This window comes from Aulostomus chinensis, chromosome 20 (assembly GCF_037954235.1).
Source record: "Aulostomus chinensis isolate RoL2024-O1b breed Wild chromosome 20, RoL_Achi_v1.0, whole genome shotgun sequence".
In the NCBI taxonomy this organism is placed as follows: Eukaryota; Metazoa; Chordata; class Actinopteri; order Syngnathiformes; family Aulostomidae; genus Aulostomus; species Aulostomus chinensis.
In genome coordinates this window covers 23,313,543-23,334,615 of record NC_141339.1, presented here as the reverse complement: position 1 = coordinate 23,334,615, position 21,073 = coordinate 23,313,543, and the positions used below count along the sequence as shown (strand labels likewise).

The window sequence follows — 21,073 nt, the reverse complement described above, 5'->3', positions numbered from 1 at the left end:
TTCACTCATTTCACTTTTCACATCCGACCGGAGCGCACAAATCTCGTTGTGGATGGCCTTGCATGACGGGGTTAGCGCCTTCCTCGTCAGTGCCGCCATCGTTCACATAGCTTCCTCGTCACTGTAGGATTTTTCTTCGGCATTCTCTCCTTTTTCACGTCTTGTACCTTGTTTACCTTTACTCTTTTTTTGCTTATCCCCTTCCATGTTAAGTTTCAGGGCAGTTTTTTAAATCTAATGTTTTTCAAAGGGGATACATTTCCGACCGGGTGGGAGCGGGGCGTTTAGGCTGCCGTTCGCTTCAGCGTCACCTCGGAAGTCTCTCTCTCATCTGACTCTTATTTCAGATCATACTGGGAGACTGCTGCAAATCACTGCCCCCCAAAAAAGAAAGGGATACGTTCTTCACGTATAAATGTCCTATGGAGACTGTGTGTGTGTGTATGTTGTGAGATTGCAGTACGTTTCTTTCCACATACAGATGTCAGGTATCTGTCATTGTTGTGCGAACATCAGGTGCGCGCTCAGAGGGTGGTAGAAATGTCTGTCTGCCATCAGGGTGAGAAGCTAATTTTGTCTTGAGGCGCCTGAATGTGTGGAACATCCCCCCGCAGCTGAGAGACGCCGCAGGGATCGCACTAGCCTGCCGTCCGCCACCCACCTGGCGCGAAAGGCTGCTTGAGAGGGGTTTATTACAACGCCGAGGTGACGCTGATGCAGTGCGTCAACCAATAATCTGTCCTCTTCCATGAGGGTCCAGCCATGTTTGATTAAAGTTACATTGAACATTCTTTTTCAATTTCATTTATGTCTGAATCAGAAAATGCTTTTTTTTTTATTTTTCTTTTGAATTAAAGAAAGGGACAAATTCCATGTCTGAAATGTCACCCTTTACATGGTCAAGCGTGACATTTCAGCCTGGAGCTGGAGATTTCTGGTAAAAACTGTGCTGTTTTCCTCCTTGCAGAAGAATCCTTGCAAAGTTATGGAAGCGACACCAGCGGTTTCCAAATGAGCCTTCAACCAGACTCCGAATCAGAAGTATTAGTGGAGCATTGCTTTTAGAGCTTGTCTAAGGTTTTGTTGGCTCGTTGTGTTACTGGGGAAAATCATCAAATTCACTGTGAACATGTTGGAGGCCGGCCCTCCTCCCAGCAGCCCACCACTATCATCTATGCACAAAGCTCCAGTTTGATGCTTTATTAATACACAGCTTTTGTGTTACCCCAAACTCCCAACAAGGAATCGCTCGTTAGGCAGCAAAGCAGCAGCTCTTCTCCTTCCTTAATGACTTGTGGGAGACGACATCAAAAGTTACCAATGGAGACGAATGAGGGAGAGGGCTTTTAAAGCCAGAAAACACTGAATTATTCCTGCATGTTTAGCATCTCAGCTCCAGCTACGTCCAGGAGCCATCTTTACACCATCGCCACGTCCTGGTTTGCTCACACACACCGTGGTCGCTTTTCCTGCTGTAATCTGAGTGAAACTGGAAATGTAAATGAAGAGGAGTTGGGAGCGCTTGATAAGTGTCTTTGGAGATTAAAAGGAGATTAGATTTTACAGAGATTAGATTAGACTGCAATCATGTTCCAGCCTTTGAAGACTGTTTGGTTTGTTTTTTCAGCAGTGTGGAAATTCAGAAAACAGAATGATTGATCAGAGAATTGAGCGTCAGAGTCCTCTGATGGAGAGAAGTTGATTGTTGACAAGAGTAAACAAGACCATTTTTGTTCACTGACTATAATATTCAGTTGATTTATCATTTTTAAAAAAGACACGATATGTGTGTGTGAATGTAAATGTGATGGATTTAAGTGTTGTAGCCATATTTGTGTTCCCGATGCACTTTGGACCCCCCCCCCCCCCCCCGCTCCTTTTTATTTCTGTCACATTTGTGTATTTGTGTCTTTGGGCTGAAGTTTCAGACGCAGCTGGCATTCATAGACGTTTCTGTGAATGTGCCAGTTTAGTTTCCTGACAGGACTGAACATGGCTCCAAACACAAGGACAACACGTAAAACTTGGACGTGTGTGTGTGTGAAATGACGGCGTTTCAGGTCGGCGTGAATGCTTCTGTTTGTCCCCACAGGTTTTACTTTTTCTTTGCGACCATTTTTACTCATTCAGCACCCCAATGTCATTCACTTTGTTTATTCTCTCTTGTGTTTCTAGCATTTTGAAGTGTGCACTACTTTGTTTTGAGCGTGTGAAAGTATAGCCACATAGTAGCGGGTAGTTCAGGGTGACTCGTATCTGATGACATCAACATGAGCCTGATGTGATCTTCCTGTGCTCAGGGGTGCGGAGGGTCTCCTGGAACAGGCCCGGGAGTGGGAACAGACGGGGGAGTACTCTCGAGCCGTGGAGTGTTACCTGAAGGTGAAGGACGACGCCAACGCGGCACTAATGGAGAAATGCTGGATGAAGGTAGAAGGATTCCTCCGGTGGACACAGAAAAACTCTCCATTTACTGCAATATTTTATGCCCTTGAATCAAAATTTGTGCACATTGACGACTTTGAGGTTCTGAGAAGACAAAAGATGACTTTTGTCTTTCGTAGTGCTGCGAGTGTGTGGCTGTATGCTGAATAAATGTCTGTCACAGGGTGTAGAGTTTTAAATAATACTGTTGTTATGTTGACATGAAGTATCAAGTTTTTTAATGTCAGCTCCAACATTTGGTAAATGAAAGGGACAAGCAACACTTTTACAGTGTACAGTTTGATTTTAGTCAGTTTTCATTCATTTAACTCCTGTTTTATTCATATATGACACAAATTTGTTGAACCTAAGACAGAAATCAGATTCCAGGCATTCCAGGTTTAGCGAAATTGCAAACACGAGACTGAGGAGGTCATCATCTTATTCCAGCTGAGATTTTATCGGTAAACTTTTGCTACGCAAACTCTCAAGTTTTACATTGTTTGCAAGCAGCATAAAGCTGAATTTAAGGAAACATCCTAAGATCAAGAAAATATGCCTAAAAGTGCCTGAAGTCTTCAGAGGGTCACAAGCATCCCAAAGGAAATTGGAGGGAATCGGTGTTGCTGTTCCAACAACACCAGCTCATTCGTGGGCTCTAGAACTCAATCCTGGGCTCAAGAAATCAATCCTAGGTTCTGGAACTCATTCCTTGGCCCTAGGACTCATTCCTTGGCTCTAGGACTCATCCCTGGGTTCTGGGACTCATTCCTTGGCTCTAAGACTCATCCCTGGGTTCTGGGACTCATTCCTTGGCTCTAGGACTCATTCCTTGGCTCTAGGACTCATTCCTTGGCTCTAGGACTCATCCCTGGGTTCTAGGACTCATTCCTTGGCTCTAGGACTCATTCCTTGGCTCTAAGACTCATCCCTGGGTTCTAGGACTTATTCCTTGGCTCTAGGACTCATCCCTGGGTTCTGGAACTCATTCCTTGGCCCTAGGACTCATCCCTGGGTTCTAGGACTCATCCCTGGGTTCTAGGACTCATCCCTGGGCTCTAGGACTCAATCCTGCACTGCTCAACTACAACGTCAGAAATATAATTCTTCACTGTCTCCTAAACTCATTTTTTGTTTAAATACACTCAACAGAACCCAAAACTAAGTACCACGCAGTATTCGGGTTAAAGGTTTGACCAGTTGGTCATTAGCTTGAGATGCTACGTTGTACTTTACGGATGACAGAGTAGATATGTAATGAGAGCCAACATTTTCCTGATGGCGGAGGTAGAGAAAAGGTCACAGTGTCACCAACATCGATAGATTCCCCTCAGCAGGGAGCATGAAGGTGCTCTGCAAACATTGTGCGTTATTGACTTCAGTGCTATGGAGATCAGCTCATTTGAAATTTGAATGGTGGGTCTAATAGCGCCGCTGGAGGAAAGGTCACAAGGTCTTGAAGCTCAATACGTTTTTGTCCCTTGGGGAGATTGAATGAAGCCAGTAAATGTTGCTTCAGTGTGAGAGGGACAACGTTTTGTTTTCCGGTGGCGCTGGAGGAGGAGGTCACAGGGTCACCGCCGTCAATAGTTTCCCTTCCTGCAGGGAGCTTGAATGTGCCCAATAGATTTCAGTTAAAGATTCAGGACGTTGCTGACCGACAGAAGGATGATAGATGGACCAGAACGCAGCGCCTCACCGATGTAAGAGCATCAACAGACAAATCACATCTAACTTCTGTAACCCAAAGCCACGCTACGGAGCCTTGGAGTGGGCTTAGATAGAGGCCACAAGATAAAACTTCTTCCCTTAATTTGGAGATTTTATAATGTTGAACATGTTGTAAACAGTGTTGTGGCCATGAGTGACTTCAGTTCAGGGGATGGGTTAGACCTCATGGCCTCAGAATCTTAGAATGACCATAAAATCATTTCTTTCTATTGATGGCCACGAGTCAGCTTAGCTCAATGGCTGGTAGTGGGTGGGAAGTGTTAGCATCAGCTAGCTCAGGTCCTGGCTAGTTAGCTTAGCCTAATGGCTGGTAGTGGGTGGGAAGTGTTAGCATCAGCTTGCTCAGGTCCAGGCTAGTTAGCTTAGCTCAATGGCTGGTAGTGGGTGGGAAGTGTTAGCATCAGCTAGCTCAGGTCCAGGCTAGTTAGCTTAGCCCAATGGCTGGTAGTGGGTGGGAAGTGTTAGCATCAGCTAGCTCAGGTCCAGGATGCTGGTGTGTCCAGCAGGAGTCCTCCTCCTCCTCATGATCAGTAGCAGCAGTCGCTCTTCTAGTCCTCAACAAACCTTTGACCCAAGTTCCATTGGAGCTTAGGAGGTGCTGCGTCAAATTACTGCGCCTAACCAGGAAAGTAGTTCCGGCTACGTGTCTGATTCGAACACTACAGCGTTTCCTTCGTTGAGTTGTCATTTTCAGTCGATGTTAAACACAACTCTAGCTCTATGAATGCTGTTTTTAGGCTCTTTTGACAGAAGTGTTTTTGTTAGCATGTGTTTCCCATCCACTCGCATTTATTGTGCTAAGCTAACGAGCGTGGGTCTCATTCTGACATGAAAAAGTTCAGAATCCAGTTCAAACCCGTCACTTTCTGTCACGCCTCCAGGCAGCCGAGTTGTCCATCAAGTTCCTGAGTGGCGAGCGAGCAGTGGAGGTGGTCCAGGTGGTCGGGCCTCGCCTCACCCAGCTGAGGAAGTTCAACGCTGTGGGTGAACACGCAAACACTCGTTCTTTCTGACTGTAAAATATGATGGGAGACAGTCTTGCACGTCTCTAGAGGCTGTAATTATTTCTGGTTTGTCATGTTTGCATTTTGAAGGCTGCTGAGCTCTACTTGAACATGGACCTGATCAAAGAGGCCATCGAGGTCTTCATAGAGGGTGAAGAGTGGAACAAAGCGAAGAGAGTGGCCAAGGAGCTGGAGCCAAGGTAGTCAACTCTTACACCCTCGCACATCATCAGTCATGTTGTTCCTGGTGACTCGACTGATCCCTAGAGATCTGAAACAAAAGGCCACTAAATAGATAGGAAATATTTCAGTCCAAAAACCCTGCACTTTTTTTTCCAGCTGTCCTCGTGGAAAGACTTGAGCTCGAGTGAGGAAGCCACTTGGCTGCTAAATGAAACTTAGATTGGAGGAAATTTGCTTCTGTTCAGAACATTTATGATGAAAATGTCTGCTGTTCTCCTCTCATTTCTGGCAGGTACGAGGGCTACGTGGACCAGAAGTACAAAGAACACCTCAAGAACCAAGGCAAAGTGGACTCGGTATGCACATTTACACACTCGGTTGCCTGCAGCTCATCTCACAATCGTTAGAAGAACAATGATACTGGAAGGTTATTGGTCAGACTCGCTGTTTTTCAACCACTGGGCCTTGCGTCTTTCTCTGAGCATTCAGTCTGCTGCCTAACTTGGTCAGATTTGATGAATGGTTCTCACTCGCTACCGTTACGCCTCATTTCCACGGTTCTCTGTGTGCGGACGTGAGTCAGTCCATTCATCCCTTCAGAGAACATAATAACGGTGCGCTAGCAAAAGCTAACAGGCTACCACGCCAGTGGTGGAGTTACCGACTCTGTGTTGCTCCAGGCACACAGCCCAGGGCGAATGCCTCGCCCCAGGCTAGTGGGCCACCCTGTTAGCCCTGCACACTTACTTTAATGAGTTGAGTTTAGAGTACACGTTGTATTTTCTTCACAACATATCAGAGACTAAAAGGCCTTTCTGGGTGTTTAGCTGGTGGGCGTGGACGTCATGGCTGCCCTGGACATGTACGCTGAGAGAGGCCAGTGGGAGAAATGTCTGGAGACGGCCTCAAAACAGGTAGGAAAAGCAGGATTGCCATCTCGTCTGGGTTGCGGGTGTTAAAACGTAGGTTCCCTCGGCTCAGGTCGGTGCTTCTCAACATGGGTGGTCTTATTTTTCAACAGAACTTTAAGATCCTGCACAAGTATGTGGCCTTGTACGCTACACACCTCATCAAGGAGGACGAGGCCCTGAAAGCCCTGCAGCTCTACATCCAGCACGGAGCTCCGCCCAACCCCCAGGTGCACACACCTGGAACTCCTCACCTGTTGGTTATTGTTGATGACAACCGTCCCCCCTCTGCTAACTGTACTGACTCAAGCCTGTCAGAGTCCCATGTGACTGACTGGTGAAAGAAATCCAGTTCGCTTGATTTATACGAAACCTAAAGAGCCACCAGACGTTAACTGCTGTGTCAGATTACCTCCGTGTCTCTTCACCAGTCTCACCACCGCCGCCGCTGTCTCATAAAAGCTTTTAACGAGACGACCACAACCACCTGCAAAGCCTTTATGAACTGTATTTCACCTTTTATACTCTCAGAACTTCAACATCTACAAGCGTCTGTTCCTGGACGTGATCAGCATTCCTAACACCGATGGGCCGGACTCGTACCGCACCTGGGCCGACCTCCGCAACTTCCTGCAGCAGCTGGTAAAACCGAGCAAGTCGCACCTGATGTAGAGTGAGACCCGGCCCAGGAGCTGGTTACTGTAGTAAAACTGCTCCGTGTTTTCAGCGTGAGAACATCTCCAAGTCATCGGAGGACCATTCTCCAGCTCGTGACGACTTTGAACAGATGCTGCTGATCGCCCACTACTACGCCACGCGGTCCGCCGCAAGAGGAGTCGAGCAGCTGGTAAACAAACACGATGCTCAGACGTTTCCCTGCGTTTTACCCTCCAGACCTAGGAGTTGAGACCTTTTCCATGAGCGCCTCTTGTTCTCACCCGCGTCTGGAGACACTTGGATGAAGAGGCTGTAGTTGCATCCTTTATTTTTAAACCCTTGATCCTTGTGGCAGCAGCTAAAAGTTCAGAAGGTTCAAACGGATCAAGGCACTTCGATGCCTGGAGTTTTCAAAAATTAGGAAGTTAGAGTTTAGGACAGAGTGTCAGGGGAGACTCATGGACAAATACGACTAAAATCAGGGTGGAGCGGTGACTTCGCCCGTGTTTTTATTTCCTTTAACATGATGACGTGTTGAAATGAGGCTCCACCCCCCCAGCGAGAAGTCACTGTGACATCATCAGAGCGTCTTTCTCTCCTGTGTGTGATCAGACCAGCGTGTCGGCCAAGCTGTCAGTGTCTCTGCTGCGTCACACTGAACTGGTTCCCGTAGACAAGGCTTTCTACGAGGCGGGTCTGGCCTGCAGGGTGAGTCCACCTGGCACCAACACGAAGGCATGGCCCAAAATCTTGGTCCTTCTCGGAAAATTCCTTCATTTAATCTCCTTTCCTGGCAGGCGGTTGGCTGGGAGAACATGGCCTTCATCTTCCTCAACCACTTCCTGGATCTGTGCGATGTAAGTCAGCAGGAATGAGAGCTGGCTGTTTCTGGGCCGTCCTGTCGGTTCTTCAATTATCTAAAGGAATAAACGCTGTTGTATCGGTTGGTTTGTGTCTCCAGGCCATCGACGAGGGCACCCTGGACGCTCTGGACCACTCAGACTTCCTGGACACTGACATTCCCTTTGAGGTCCCAGTTCCCTCCAAGCTCTGCGTTACTGTAGGTCTTCAGCTCCACTTAGTACAGACACACACACACACACACACACACACACACACACACACTGTGGTGTGTTGCAGGACGTCCAGCGGGAACAGATCCGTGACTGGGTGTTGATGGTTTCCATGGACCACCGGGTAGAGCAGGTCCTGCCACGGGACGAGAGAAACTCCTACGAAGCTTCGCTGGTGGCCACGACCGGCCATCGCTCGCTGCCCTGCGTCCTCACAGGTAACACAGACACACACACATACACACAGACACACACACATGTTCAGCGTAAAATTCAGGGTTTGTCCCTGAATTTAAATGTGATGAATATTTGTCAGCTAGGCTTGTTTTTTCAGTTTTTCTGTGTGTGTGTGTGTGTGTGTGTGTGTGTGTGTGTGTGTGTGTGTGTGTGTGTGTGTGTGTGTTCTCCTGCCACCAGGCTACCCCGTTCTGAGGAACAAGATTGAGTTCTCATTGTTGGACAAAGCAGCCAACAAGGAAGACTGGAACAAATTCCTCATGGCCACCAAGGTGAGTCAGGACGATTGACCCCTCCCACCACTGGGAGCTCACGTCTTCATTTGCAGGATTACCCCAAAAACTTCAGTAACTGGAGTCACATGGTCAGATCTTTGATGAGTCCCAAGGAGTTCTACAAGCTGAGTTTAAGTCATAGCGCCACCTGCTGGTTACAGGAAGTGATATCAGCACCACAGTGCAGCGTCACTCTGCTCCCCAATGTAAAATCTAAATGTTATCAGCTTTCGCCCCCCCTCACTCCACACATCAGACACACTGGGATGTGCTGGACTTCTGAGGACACACACACACACACACACACACACACACAGGTTTGCGTAGCTGTCCTTATTAGGACATTCCAATGACTTCCATTCATGTGAACATCCTAACCCAAGGCCTAACCCTAACTAACTGCTGCCTCACCTCAACTTCAAGCTGACTGCAGGTTCCACCTTCACTCTACCTTTGGCCAGGTGTTCATAGATTAAGTTCTGCTGCATCAGGACCAGGTCTTTGGTCCCCATGAGGACCAGGGGTCCTGTTAAGGGTTAGTGTTTGTACCAGAAAAGGTCTCCAAAAGATAACAAAAACCAAGTACACACACACACACAGGATGTTGCCTGAAGTCTCATTTAAAAAAGTCAAACTTGTTTCATGGAGTTTCATCATCACCCTCAACATCAGCGATTTTATGTGAGTCGGCGTTCGACTAATTGCTGCGTCATTATCTTAAGTCTTCGTTAAACACGCGCACACACACACACACACACACGTTTTCTGATTCTTTGTCTCCATATTTACCTGCAGACCACTCACAGTAGCGAGTGTCAGGACGTCCTGAGGTTCATCAGCCAGTGGTGTGGCGGTCTGCCGGCGTCGGGATTCTCCTTCCACTGAGACTCTCAACATTTCTCCTCCTTGTACGCGCTGACATTTTTACCCTGCAACCCTTCAACCAGCTTCCCGGTTCCTCAGTTGTTCTGTGGTTTGGTTCAGAAACGCCGTCCCTCAAAGGTTTCTGTGACTTCTTTATTTCTCTTCAGCTTCACACTCAGGAACATCCTCCTTTTCTGATGAAGAGGCTGTTCCAGCCTAAAAAAGCCCCTCTGAACGTGACATCGGACTTGAAACGACCTTTAACTCAACCTAAAAATTTATATGCAACATTTTGAACATCGTCACAAATTCTCACTAAATTAATCTCCAGAGTTCATGGAATGAGTTTACATGGCTCTGCAGTACAGAAAATCCCAGGATTTGAACTCTGTCAGTCCGACTCAGACGGGAAGAAACGGCGCGTTTGTTTGGGACTGCTTTCAGCTGCGGATGAATACTGGTTTGGCACTCCAGTTTCATAAGACTTTGAGACCATTTGTTTGTATTTTCCAGGATTGTCCACAACAAGAATAGTGTTTGTGGTCCTTGACTTATAGTTTGGCATCATCAGCATAGATGGATGAGGCGACGCCCTCGCCATCCCTCCCTCGTTCGTCTCGTAGAACTTCCTCTCAGGACGAGCGACTAAAGGTTTCCGTGTTTCTGAACGGTTTTGATGTTGTGAGACTTTATTGGTTGGACTGAAGAAGGCCAGAGACACTGGCAGTGCCTTTGATGTGGAATGTAGTTTGTTTAATAAAGATAAAATAAAAGTCATTTTTCAAATGCTCCATTTTTATTTCACGAAGCAGTTTTGTACTACAATATATTATTACCTTTGTGCTGACATGAAAATAAATGTAGATATTGAAATTTAACTCCCATGTATTCCATGTATTTCTGACCGCAACCACTAGGGGGCTCACCCAGTGTTTATGAGTAGCTGCGTTCTGGGCTGACTGATAAATACGTAACATTTTATTACGTTTGTTTTTTTTGAACAAAGTTACAGTTTCTATCATCCTTGGTATCAGTAGAATTGTGAGTTCTAATCATAGCTCAGGAAGCTGAGCTGTGTATGACATCATCAGTGCTCAGCAGTTACCTCGTTCTACTGTTAGAGGGACGGAGATTTAGATTCATGTAGGGAACGTCTGGTGGTGTAAAAACAAGAACAAAGGCAGAAACAAGCAACCAGGAAATGAGCGGACCAGTTTATTCAGTTCTTAACATTCAGCACAACAACAACAACAACAACACAAACACACACTTTGGGCCCCATTTTTCATTTCAAGCTGAATCACAGAGTTCTGGTTTGATTCCACAGAGGAAAAAGAAAACCGTGGACGTGCCGCAGCTTGACCTCGTGGGTCAGTGTGTTGTTACCGGGGCAACAAATTCATCCACTCATGTTTTGGCCCGGGTTTCAGGTGGAACTTCCGAACATGCGTTGGCACATCCTCCCACGCGGTCCGACCCGCAGCACTACATGAATTTAATGTGATCTCACAGTACAAATACAAGTTACACACCCACACACATGCACACACACACACGCATCAAGAAATACTCCTCAGTAACATTTACACAACTCTTCAGTTTGACCGTCTGTTCGTTTGAATTGGACTTGAATCTGAAGTTCACATAAAAAACATATCATTAGTATTATTATTATTATTAATAATAATACTAATGATAAGACTTCATTAATCCCACAGGGGAAATCTGAAGAGTTCCAGCTGCATTGACAGGGAAGAAGAAAGGATGATATAAATTAGGAGAAAGAAAATATTTATGAATCAACAGACATTTAATAAATAAGAGACACTAATGAAGCTACACACACACACACACACACACACACACACGGGGGCACGTCAGTGTTCGTCTCACCCAAATTATTGTTAATCAATGAACTCAACTTCGTTATTAATCAAGTATTTTTGTCAAACTGATTAGAAATGGATTTCAAGTAAATTTTCTGCTGACTTCTTTTTCATTTTCTTCTCCTGTGTATAAACATCTACCCTCCACAGTACGTGTGTGTGTGTGTGTGTGTGTGTGTGTGTGTGTGTGTGTGTGTGTGCTGCCTCCTTTCCCAGAAGAGCCTCTGTGTGTCCGGGATCAATATTGTGTGTTTAGGGAAAACGCATTAGTAAGCGAGAGCTCTGGAGACTTCCTGCTCCGCCAGCAGCCTCATCTCCCATCGTCATTGCTGAGCCTACAAGACAAACACACGCAGGTGTTTTCTGTCCATCACACCTGGACGGCACTGCCACGCATCCATCCGCTCATGAGCGCCGCCTGTCTGCGACGTAACACTTAACGCTACCAACGCAATGAGGAATCCAGAGGGATTCTCAGCGGCGCACCAAAGACGAACCGTCAAATTTGGGAGCCGCTCTGTTTAAAGCAGCTCCTATGAACTTTCAGGTTGTTTTGGCGGCCCCTCTGGCCAGAAGCTGCTCTGCGATTCCCATGAGCGCCATGTTGTTGAGGCTTTGGCCGGGCGGGCGCTCGTTTATTTGTGTGGAGGTGTGAAAACGACATATTTAGTTAAACAAAAGTGGGTTTTTTTGTATGATGATACTGCATGTGCTGGCATCGTTTTAGTACTATTACATACACACAATACTACATTTACTTATTTTGCTCTGTAATCAATTTAGCAGGGAAGCAAGATTTCTGAAGCATTTTGTAGGAATTCGGCGTCTGCTGGCTGACGTTCATCTTTTGAAAGCATCTGAGTCTTGAACTGATGAAGCTGCTTTAACACGAGCTGAACAAACTCAGGCTTTCTCCCTACAAGCTAATTTGCTAGCTAGCTAGTAGCAACCTACGTACCGAAAGGCTCTGACCAAGATGTCCATCCTGCAGTAACAAATCAGGGCTGCTCAGCTGTTCGGTGAGTAATTGTGAAGCTAGAAGAGGGATAAACATTTTCAAAGTGTAACAGGAAGCGTTTTATTCTCATTCAACTTATCGGAGTTTAAACCAGAAGCTCGGCCGGTGGAAGGTGGTTCTGTTCTAGCCCAAAGAGCAGTGAACTAGTTTCTCTCACTCCTGGAAGGGGGACATTTTGTGCTTCATTTGTCACTGAGCAATGTTGATAGGAATTGAGGTTAAGCCCCGCCCCCAACACTGTGCCCAGCTCTCTTTACACGTCGACTGACTCAGCCAGGCATTTCTCCCGTGTTCGCTGTGCAGGGGACTCCCGCGCTGATGGAGATCAAGGCCCTCTAGTGGCTGTAGCATCTGTCGTCCTATCTGTTCTCCTACCTCAAATACACGCTCAGATTCCAGCTGATGAGGCCTGAGGTGTCGCCGGCTGCTGGCGTCTGCTGGTGTGTGACAGCAGTAAATGCAGAACTCAGCCCGGCGCCGTCGGGACGCTCTCTTGGCATTCACCGCGTGCCTTAATTGTATGGACATTTAAATCAAGGTCCGCTGTGAACACGACGAGAGACGACCCACATTGCTCCTCCCACTTCGCCCTGATGGGTTCCACTGCATCGCTCTGCCCTACTTTTCTGCCCAGTTTGCATTTCGTTCCGCCCCCCCCATCCCATTCTCCTCGCTCTTTCCAGCAGCACCAGTCTTTCTGACATTATTCCATTATATCTCGATATGTTCCACCTCACTGAGTCACTTTCTCTTCATCCTTCACAATAATGGCTGCCTCAACCTTCACGTGTCTCCTGAAGTCGGGGCTCTTATTATCACGAGGAGAACACGTATGACACACGCCTCGCTGTCCTGTTTTCATCAGCAACAAGCCACAACAAAAACACTCAACCATGCAACCTGAGAGAAACCTTACTCTCACGTGGGCTTTTTAAACCCTCCTGATCACTCAGTTCATCTGGTTATTGGATGGTGACGCTGCTTGTCCCGCCGCAGCAGGTGAGTTTATCAAGATAACGAGTCAGTAGTCTGGTCCTGACGAGTCGTTACCGCGCTATCAAGAGAAAATCTGGGTTATCAGGTATCAAGCAGGATTGAGTTAACCCATGGTGACGAGAGAACAGGACAGCGGACTGGTTAGCGTGAGGTGACGAGCTTCCTTAGCTCTTGATGAGGCAATAATAACTTGTTATAATGAGTTAATTAACCAGAGGGTGACGGCGCTTCAAAGGAATCCCCAGCAGGTTTTCCTCAGCTTGCCTAGGGAACCTCACGCTGCGAGCTGGGGCGCTTTAACATGCTGATGTTTGCAACGGGGAAACGACGGCTGACGATCCCGGCTGACCTCTCATCTGCTGAAACCTGTATTTGTGAAGGTAACTGTCAATCAATCAATGGATGACACCACTGATGGGCCACCAGGGCCGCAGCAAGCGTCACCTGACACTCTGACACTTTCACCTCCGCTGCCGTTGACGGTGCAGCGCCGGCCGGTCAGCCAGCGTCTTCATATTTCAGCGGAGGAGCGCACAGATCCTTTGTAGTAGTGTGATAGTACTAATAATAGCAATAGTACTGTCACCACATTGTAAAAATACTCTGATACCAGCAAAATCCCTGAGTTGAGATTTACAGGAAGTGCACAGGTACCGTGGAATGTAGTGGAGTCGAAGAATGAAACGGCACAAAATGGAAGTTTCCTCCAGTAAATGTATTTGAAATGTCCAGTAAGCCCACTGGGCCTGTGATGGACGGTCAAATGGTTTGACTGGTTTTGCCACCTGGGTCTTGGTACGAGCTGACAACAAGCATCCGCGTCTGAACCTCTCTTCCATCCATCGCTCTTTCTTCTCCGTCTGGAACCGACCGCCTCCCCTCCCGGCTAAAACACCATCGAAACATCCAGAATGTTTGAATGCGCATTTAAATCCAGGAAAGTTGGGGTTCCAGACACTTCCTTTTCTATTTGTAACATTTCAGTTTCATTTGGGCCGAATAAAAAAAAGATACGTCGCCTGACACGAGGCCAATGAACAGCAGTCGGGATTCTGCTGGCTTGATTCTTCAAATCGATTCCTTTGTTGAATATCGACAACGTTGGCGATGAAAAGCCGCCGGCTGACCGCGTCGCCGGCTGACGTTTTCAGTGCTTTAGGAATTTGCTTGCGTCTGAACAGCGACTGGCTGACTTGAGTCACGTGACTGTGGAAATGACACAAAGAGGTTGTGTTTTTGTTTTTTTTTACAGTTCATATTTTGATACGTAGAAAAGGCCCGAGTTTTGCCAGTTTTGGGACCAAAAAAGGACTTCCTTATCGATGTTCATTTTTTGTGCAAATGCGCGCTTGCTTTATGTCGTTGGTGTTCAATTTTTTAAAATTTTGTATGTGTGTTGTCATGATGTACTCTTGAATCGTGTGTTGTGTTTTGCTTATGAAGGGGTTGATAAGGTGCAGTCATTATTGATGGCCTGCGTGAGTCACGTGATTCACCATTCATGACCTTTTTTCCCTCCCCTGTGAGAGTCGTAAAGGACATCGTTGGTAGCGATGAAGCTGCTGGAAATCTGTAGAAATTCTTGCAAAATTAAAAAAAATGTGGATGTCAGAAGTGAGAGAAACTAAAGTGTTTGTGTGATGGTGCCCCCCCCCCCCCCCCCCCCCCCCGGCAGGGGAAGCAAACACTGATCATCTGATGGAATTTCTGCTCCTTCTTTTTCCTCTTCTTCTTTCTGAGCTCACACTTTTGAAACATCCACTGCGGAGCCTAAACGCATCCTCCTCCTCCTCCTCCTCCTCCTCCTCTTCCTCCTCCTCCTCATCCTCCTCCTCCATTATTCAGCAGCAGCCATAATGCACGTTCTTATACACCACTGCATTAATGACACAGCTGCAGGGGAGGAAGCTGCTGCTGCTGCTGCTGCTGCTGCTGCTGCTGCTGCTGCTGCTGCTGCTGCTGCTGCTGCTGCTGCTGCTCATCCCGCATCCCACAAACCATCATGTCATGCAGCGGGTTTTTTTTCTCCTTCTTCTTCTTCTTCTTCTGTTCTTGCGTGCAGATGGAGGAGCAGCAGCAGAGGAGGAAGAGGAGGAGGAGGAAGAGGAGGAGAGGAGCTGAACCCATCTGCAGCCTCATTAACCGCTGAAATGCTAATGACCCAGATAGGCTGAGGGGAGGGTGAGGCTGCCTGCCTGCCTGCCTGCCTGCCTGCCTGCCTGCCTCCCTTTGTGGGGGTCGGGCGTGTGTGTTGGAGCCTATATTACATATTTTCATACACAGAATCATCGCACACACATGAAATTACCAGATAACCCCGATACCCCACTAAGACTGTAAGAAAATGACAATAAAAATGTTTTTATAACACAAGAATTCATCATCAGGGTCAAACATAACAGTTATGTATTGTGTGCGTGTGCGTGTGTGTGCGTGTGCGTGCGTGTGCGTGTGTGTGCAGCCTCATATTTCAAAGACCGAAAGTTCCGCAGAGCCCGACAGCACTGCGTCTTTTCCAGGGCCACGTTTCGGCACCTTATTTTGAAAAAAAATAAAAAAGAGAGAAAAGAAAGAAAAGAAGACTAACATTCTAATCTAGATTAAGAAGCCTTGAGGTGTGTGTGTGTGTGTGTGTGTGTGTGTGTGTGTGTGTGTGTGTGTGTGTGTGTGTGTGTGTGTGTGTGTGTGTCGTGTTCTACTATACCTTCCAGACGCAGAATAAAAATGGGCAGGTTTCTGTTTTTACCAGCAGCGGTCATGTAAGTGGTAAAGCGGATGTATGAAACAGGCCGATGCAGGAGGTCGTGTGTCCGGCGGGGAAGCGCTTTGAACCGGCGTCCTCTGGAGGTCCTCGCAGGGATGGAGATGATGCGGGGCGATGGTGCGGAGCTCCTTCTCCCGCAGCTGAATTCACGTCCGCAGCAGCGCAAATAGTCCCGAGAGCCGAGCCGGAGCCCGCCGGAGCAGGTTTGATGTGGTCGCAGTCCGGAGGTGGATACAGTATCTGTGAGGCAGGATGGATGATGGAGGGAGAGAAGTTGGGCGCAGTCAGATGGAGAGAGGAGAAGGGGAGGAGGGGGGAGGTCCTCTGAAAGAGAGGGAGTCAGGTTATTACATCCTCAGCTTCAGCCTCCAGCTCCGTCCTCTTTCATCCCTCTGTTCCCAGGCAGGAAGGAAGGAAGGAGCATCTGCCTCACACCCAGCCAGGGCCGCTCCTCCGACTCCAGCCCTCCATGATGTGCTGGTCCAGTCCGGCAAACTGCCGCCGCCGCCAGAGACACACGGCCTGAAGTGTGGCTGCACAAAGGCGTTGCATCACCTTCCACAACCACTCTGGTTCCACTGGATCAGAACCAGAACATGATGGCAGGTGTTAGGTCTCACAGTGGGATGCGTTGATGTCACCACTCCTGCTGGGGGGGGGGGGGGGGGGGTTCATCGACCCCTGGAGACAGAGCTAATCCAAGAACAAAAGAACATGGACACGGAGTTCTGCATATGTACCTGTGCATCTATAGTTCTCTCCATACACCCGTATAGCTGTCTATACACCCATATACACCTATCTATGCACCCATATACACCTGTCTATACACCCATATACACCTATCTATGCACCCATATACACCTGTCTATACACCCATATACACCTATCTATGCACCCATATACACCTGTCTATACACCCATATACACCTATCTATGCACCCATATACACCTGTCTATACACCCATATACACCTATCTATGCACCCATATACACCTGTCTATACACCCATATACACCTGTCTATACACCCATATACACCTGTCTATACACCCATATACACCTGTCTATACACCCATGTATACACCTGTCTATACACCCATGTATACACCTGTCTATACACCCATATACACCTGTCTATACACCCATGTATACACCTGTCTATACACCCATGTATACACCTGTCTATACACCCATATACACCTGTCTATACACCCATGTATACACCTGTCTATACACCCATATACACCTGTCTATACACCCATATACCCATATACACCTGTCTATACACCCATGTATACACCTGTCTATACACCCATGTATACACCTGTCTATACACCCATATACACCTGTCTATACACCCATGTATACACCTGTCTATACACCCATGTATACACCTGTCTATACACCCATATACACCTGTCTATACACCCATGTATACACCTGTCTATACACCCATATACACCTGTCTATACACCCATATACACCTGTCTATACACCCATGTATACACCCATATACACCTGTCTATACACCCATGTATACACCCATATACACCTATCTATGCACCCATATACACCTGTCTATACACCCATATACACCTGTCTATACACCCATATACACCTATCTATGCACCCATATACACCTGTCTATACACCCATATACACCTGTCTATACACCCATATACACCTATCTATGCACCCATATACACCTGTCTATACACCCATATACACCTGTCTATACACCCATGTATACACCTGTCTATACACCCATGTATACACCTGTCTATACACCCATATACACCTGTCTATACACCCATGTATACACCTGTCTATACACCCATGTATACACCTGTCTATACACCCATATACACCTGTCTATACACCCATGTATACACCTGTCTATACACCCATGTATACACCTGTCTATACACCCATATACACCTGTCTATACACCCATGTATACACCTGTCTATACACCCATATACACCTGTCTATACACCCATATACACCTGTCTATACACCCATGTATACACCCATATACACCTATCAATGCACCCATATACACCTGTCTATACACCCATATACACCTGTCTATACACCCATGTATACACCTGTCTATACACCCATGTATACACCTGTCTATACACCCATGTATACACCTGTCTATACACCCATGTATACACCTGTCTATACACCCATGTATACACCTGTCTATACACCCATGTATACACCTGTCTATACACCCATGTATACACCTGTCTATGCACCCATGTATAAACCCATATACATCTGTCTATACACCCATGTATACACCTGTCTATACACCCATGTATACATCTGTCTATACACCCATGTATACACCTGTCTATACACCCATGTATACACCTGTCTATGCACCCATGTATAAACCCATATACATCTGTCTATACACCCATGTATACACCTGTCTATACACCCATGTATACACCTGTCTATACACCCATGTATACACCTGTCTATGCACCCATGTATAAACCCATATACATCTGTCTATACACCCATGTATACACCTGTCTATACACCCATGTATACATCTGTCTATACACCCATATACACCTGTCTATACACCTGTCTATACACCCATGTATAAACCCATATACATCTGTCTATACACCCATATACACCTGTCTATACACCCATGTATACACCTGTCTATACACCCATGTATACATCTGTCTATACACCCATATACACCTGTCTATACACCCATGTATACACCTGTCTATACACCCATGTATACACCTGTCTATACACCCATGTATAAACCCATATACACCTGTCTATACACCCATGTATACACCTATGTATACACCCATATACAGACATCTACACACCCATCCATATACCCATGTATTCACATGTATACACCCATATACACTTGTCTATACATCTGTATACACCTGTCTATATGCCTGTCTATGCACACATCCGTACACCATTCCATACACCCGTATACACCCGTTTCGACATCTATATCCATGTCTATGTTCATCTACACGCCAATCCATAAGTTCATCTATACATCCATATTTATGTTATTATTCATACAGGCACCTATGTCTGCTTTTTTGGAGGTCAAAGGTCAAGGTCACTGTTATGTTGGATCCTGATGTCCCAGCATTCCCCCGAGGCTCCGAGTTGGTTCCTTCAAATTTGGAACAAATGTTCATTTTGTCACAAGGATGAGGTCACATGGCTTTGGTGCTCAAAGGTCAAAGTCGCGGTGACGTCACAGAACATGTTTTCAGCCGTTAACTCTGAAATGCACACAGTTAAAATCATGACATTTCACACAAATATCCAGCAGAGTGCCATAAGGACGATGTGACGTTGTAAAGCCAAAAGGTCATGGGTCAACTTATATTCAACATCATCAGAAACACTTCTCAGAATATTATCCTCCACACCATGTGAGGAATTCCCTGAGGGAACGATGATGAGTCGGAATTTAGAACCTTTTACTGAGCTCCACTGAAGTCTGATAGCCATGCAGTTCATGAGGAATCTGGACCAACATGAACGAGAGCAGCGACGGGAGGGAGACAAGCACACGGCGGTAATTCTGTTTTCTCTTGTGTTGTCTTATCTCCCCAGCTGTCAGAGTCTTCATCTTCTCCACACACACACACACACACACACACACACACACACACACACACACACACACACACACACACACACACAGAAATATCTCCCTTAAATAGTTTCACTCTCCAAGTAAAGCCAGTGACAGGGTTTGATTCTCCATCAGGTTTATTCATATCGATGGTGACACGCATCCTTGCGTGGAGAGTTTTTTGGCTGAAGGTCCAGCACGAGGAGACGGAGATGAAGTCTCTAAAAACAAGGCGGTGAGTCGGAGCCCCAGGAGACCACGCCGCACTCCTCCAGTCCTGACCAACATCCCAGTTCAGCTGAAATGTTGATGGATGAAGCAGAGAAAAGTCAGAGTGGATGCAAGCTTTTTCTGTTTTAATTAATTTTATAAGGGGGAAGATCTAAACGTGTATATTTACATATATAATATTGTGCACTCAAAACCAAATTATATCCAATAATTCAGCAAAATACAGCTTTGTTATCAAGATGTGGAAATTCAGTTAAAAAAAACCTCATATTTAACTCATCAGCACATTAACTTGAGGCTTTAACTTTGGTTTTCTTGTAAATAATTAATGATAAACGAGCCTGTAATTCCGCCGCCGGCAGAGACTTTAGAGGGACGAGGTTTTTAGGAAGCCAGCAGCTGAAGAGAATCACGGTCATGAGGTTCCAGGAGCGCTTTAGGTTCAGGAAATTAAAAGTCTTCTTCTGTGGTGGAATTTAAAAAGCACTGCAAAGTCGTCTCTCTCCCATGTTGAAGGACAATCAAATGCTACAGAAAATATTTCTACAACATCAGCAGCGTTTCTCGTGGGCTCATGGTCCAACCCACCCGGCCATCGTCCTGGGAACCAGCAGGTTACTGGGAGCTGATCTGCTCATGAGCACCAACAGAGAAAGCTCCTCCGCTGATGAGTTTGTGTGTCACGTCTTTCATGAACTGATATCCTGTTTGAGATGTCGGTAACTGGCATCACCGCAAAAAACCAGAAGGAAACTGAAGAAACTCGATGATGTTTTGACACGACGGCCTTGAAAAAGACGTCTCCTCCTCTTCAATTTCTTACCAAACACAACTGCTCGTCACAATTTGGAAACTTTCAATTTCTTTCTTATTTCTTATTTTATTTATGTATAAAATCCCGTCTGTGTGAGTGTGATTTCATGCTACAGAGGGAAAAAAGAGTGAAACATTTCTTGTATTTCAGCTGATAAACTTGTTCATGGAGTTGAACTCCCATGAAAAATGTAGCAATTTTGGATTGTTTTCATTATTAGTGAAGTGATGCGTGATAATAACGTCCACAAAATAACTCCGAAGAAATACAGAGTTTTGTGGTTAATTCGGCGTACATAAGCTGTCAGTTCAACAGTTTCAAAGTAAGGAAGTCGATGATTCAGTACAATAACAC

The 21,073-nt window shown here is 46.3% G+C and overlaps 1 protein-coding gene across 2 annotated transcripts in view; it reads left to right on the top strand.

Moving 5' to 3' along the window:
* The window catches only part of ift172 (intraflagellar transport 172), a 36,719-nt gene extending 26,516 nt beyond the window's left edge, over positions 1 to 10,203 (top strand). For both annotated transcript variants that reach the window (XM_086188783.1, XM_086188784.1), the window contains exons 35-48: positions 2,301 to 2,430; positions 5,037 to 5,135; positions 5,250 to 5,359; positions 5,635 to 5,698; positions 6,170 to 6,256; positions 6,364 to 6,480; positions 6,782 to 6,892; positions 6,978 to 7,097; positions 7,520 to 7,615; positions 7,705 to 7,764; positions 7,869 to 7,967; positions 8,048 to 8,198; positions 8,398 to 8,489; positions 9,288 to 10,203. In XM_086188783.1, the coding sequence (XP_086044909.1) occupies positions 2,301 to 2,430; positions 5,037 to 5,135; positions 5,250 to 5,359; positions 5,635 to 5,698; positions 6,170 to 6,256; positions 6,364 to 6,480; positions 6,782 to 6,892; positions 6,978 to 7,097; positions 7,520 to 7,615; positions 7,705 to 7,764; positions 7,869 to 7,967; positions 8,048 to 8,198; positions 8,398 to 8,489; positions 9,288 to 9,377 (1,426 nt within the window). In that variant the 3' untranslated portion in view covers positions 9,378 to 10,203. The remainder of the gene's footprint in view (positions 1 to 2,300; positions 2,431 to 5,036; positions 5,136 to 5,249; positions 5,360 to 5,634; positions 5,699 to 6,169; positions 6,257 to 6,363; positions 6,481 to 6,781; positions 6,893 to 6,977; positions 7,098 to 7,519; positions 7,616 to 7,704; positions 7,765 to 7,868; positions 7,968 to 8,047; positions 8,199 to 8,397; positions 8,490 to 9,287) is intronic.
* Positions 10,204 to 21,073: the final 10,870 nt, after the last annotated feature.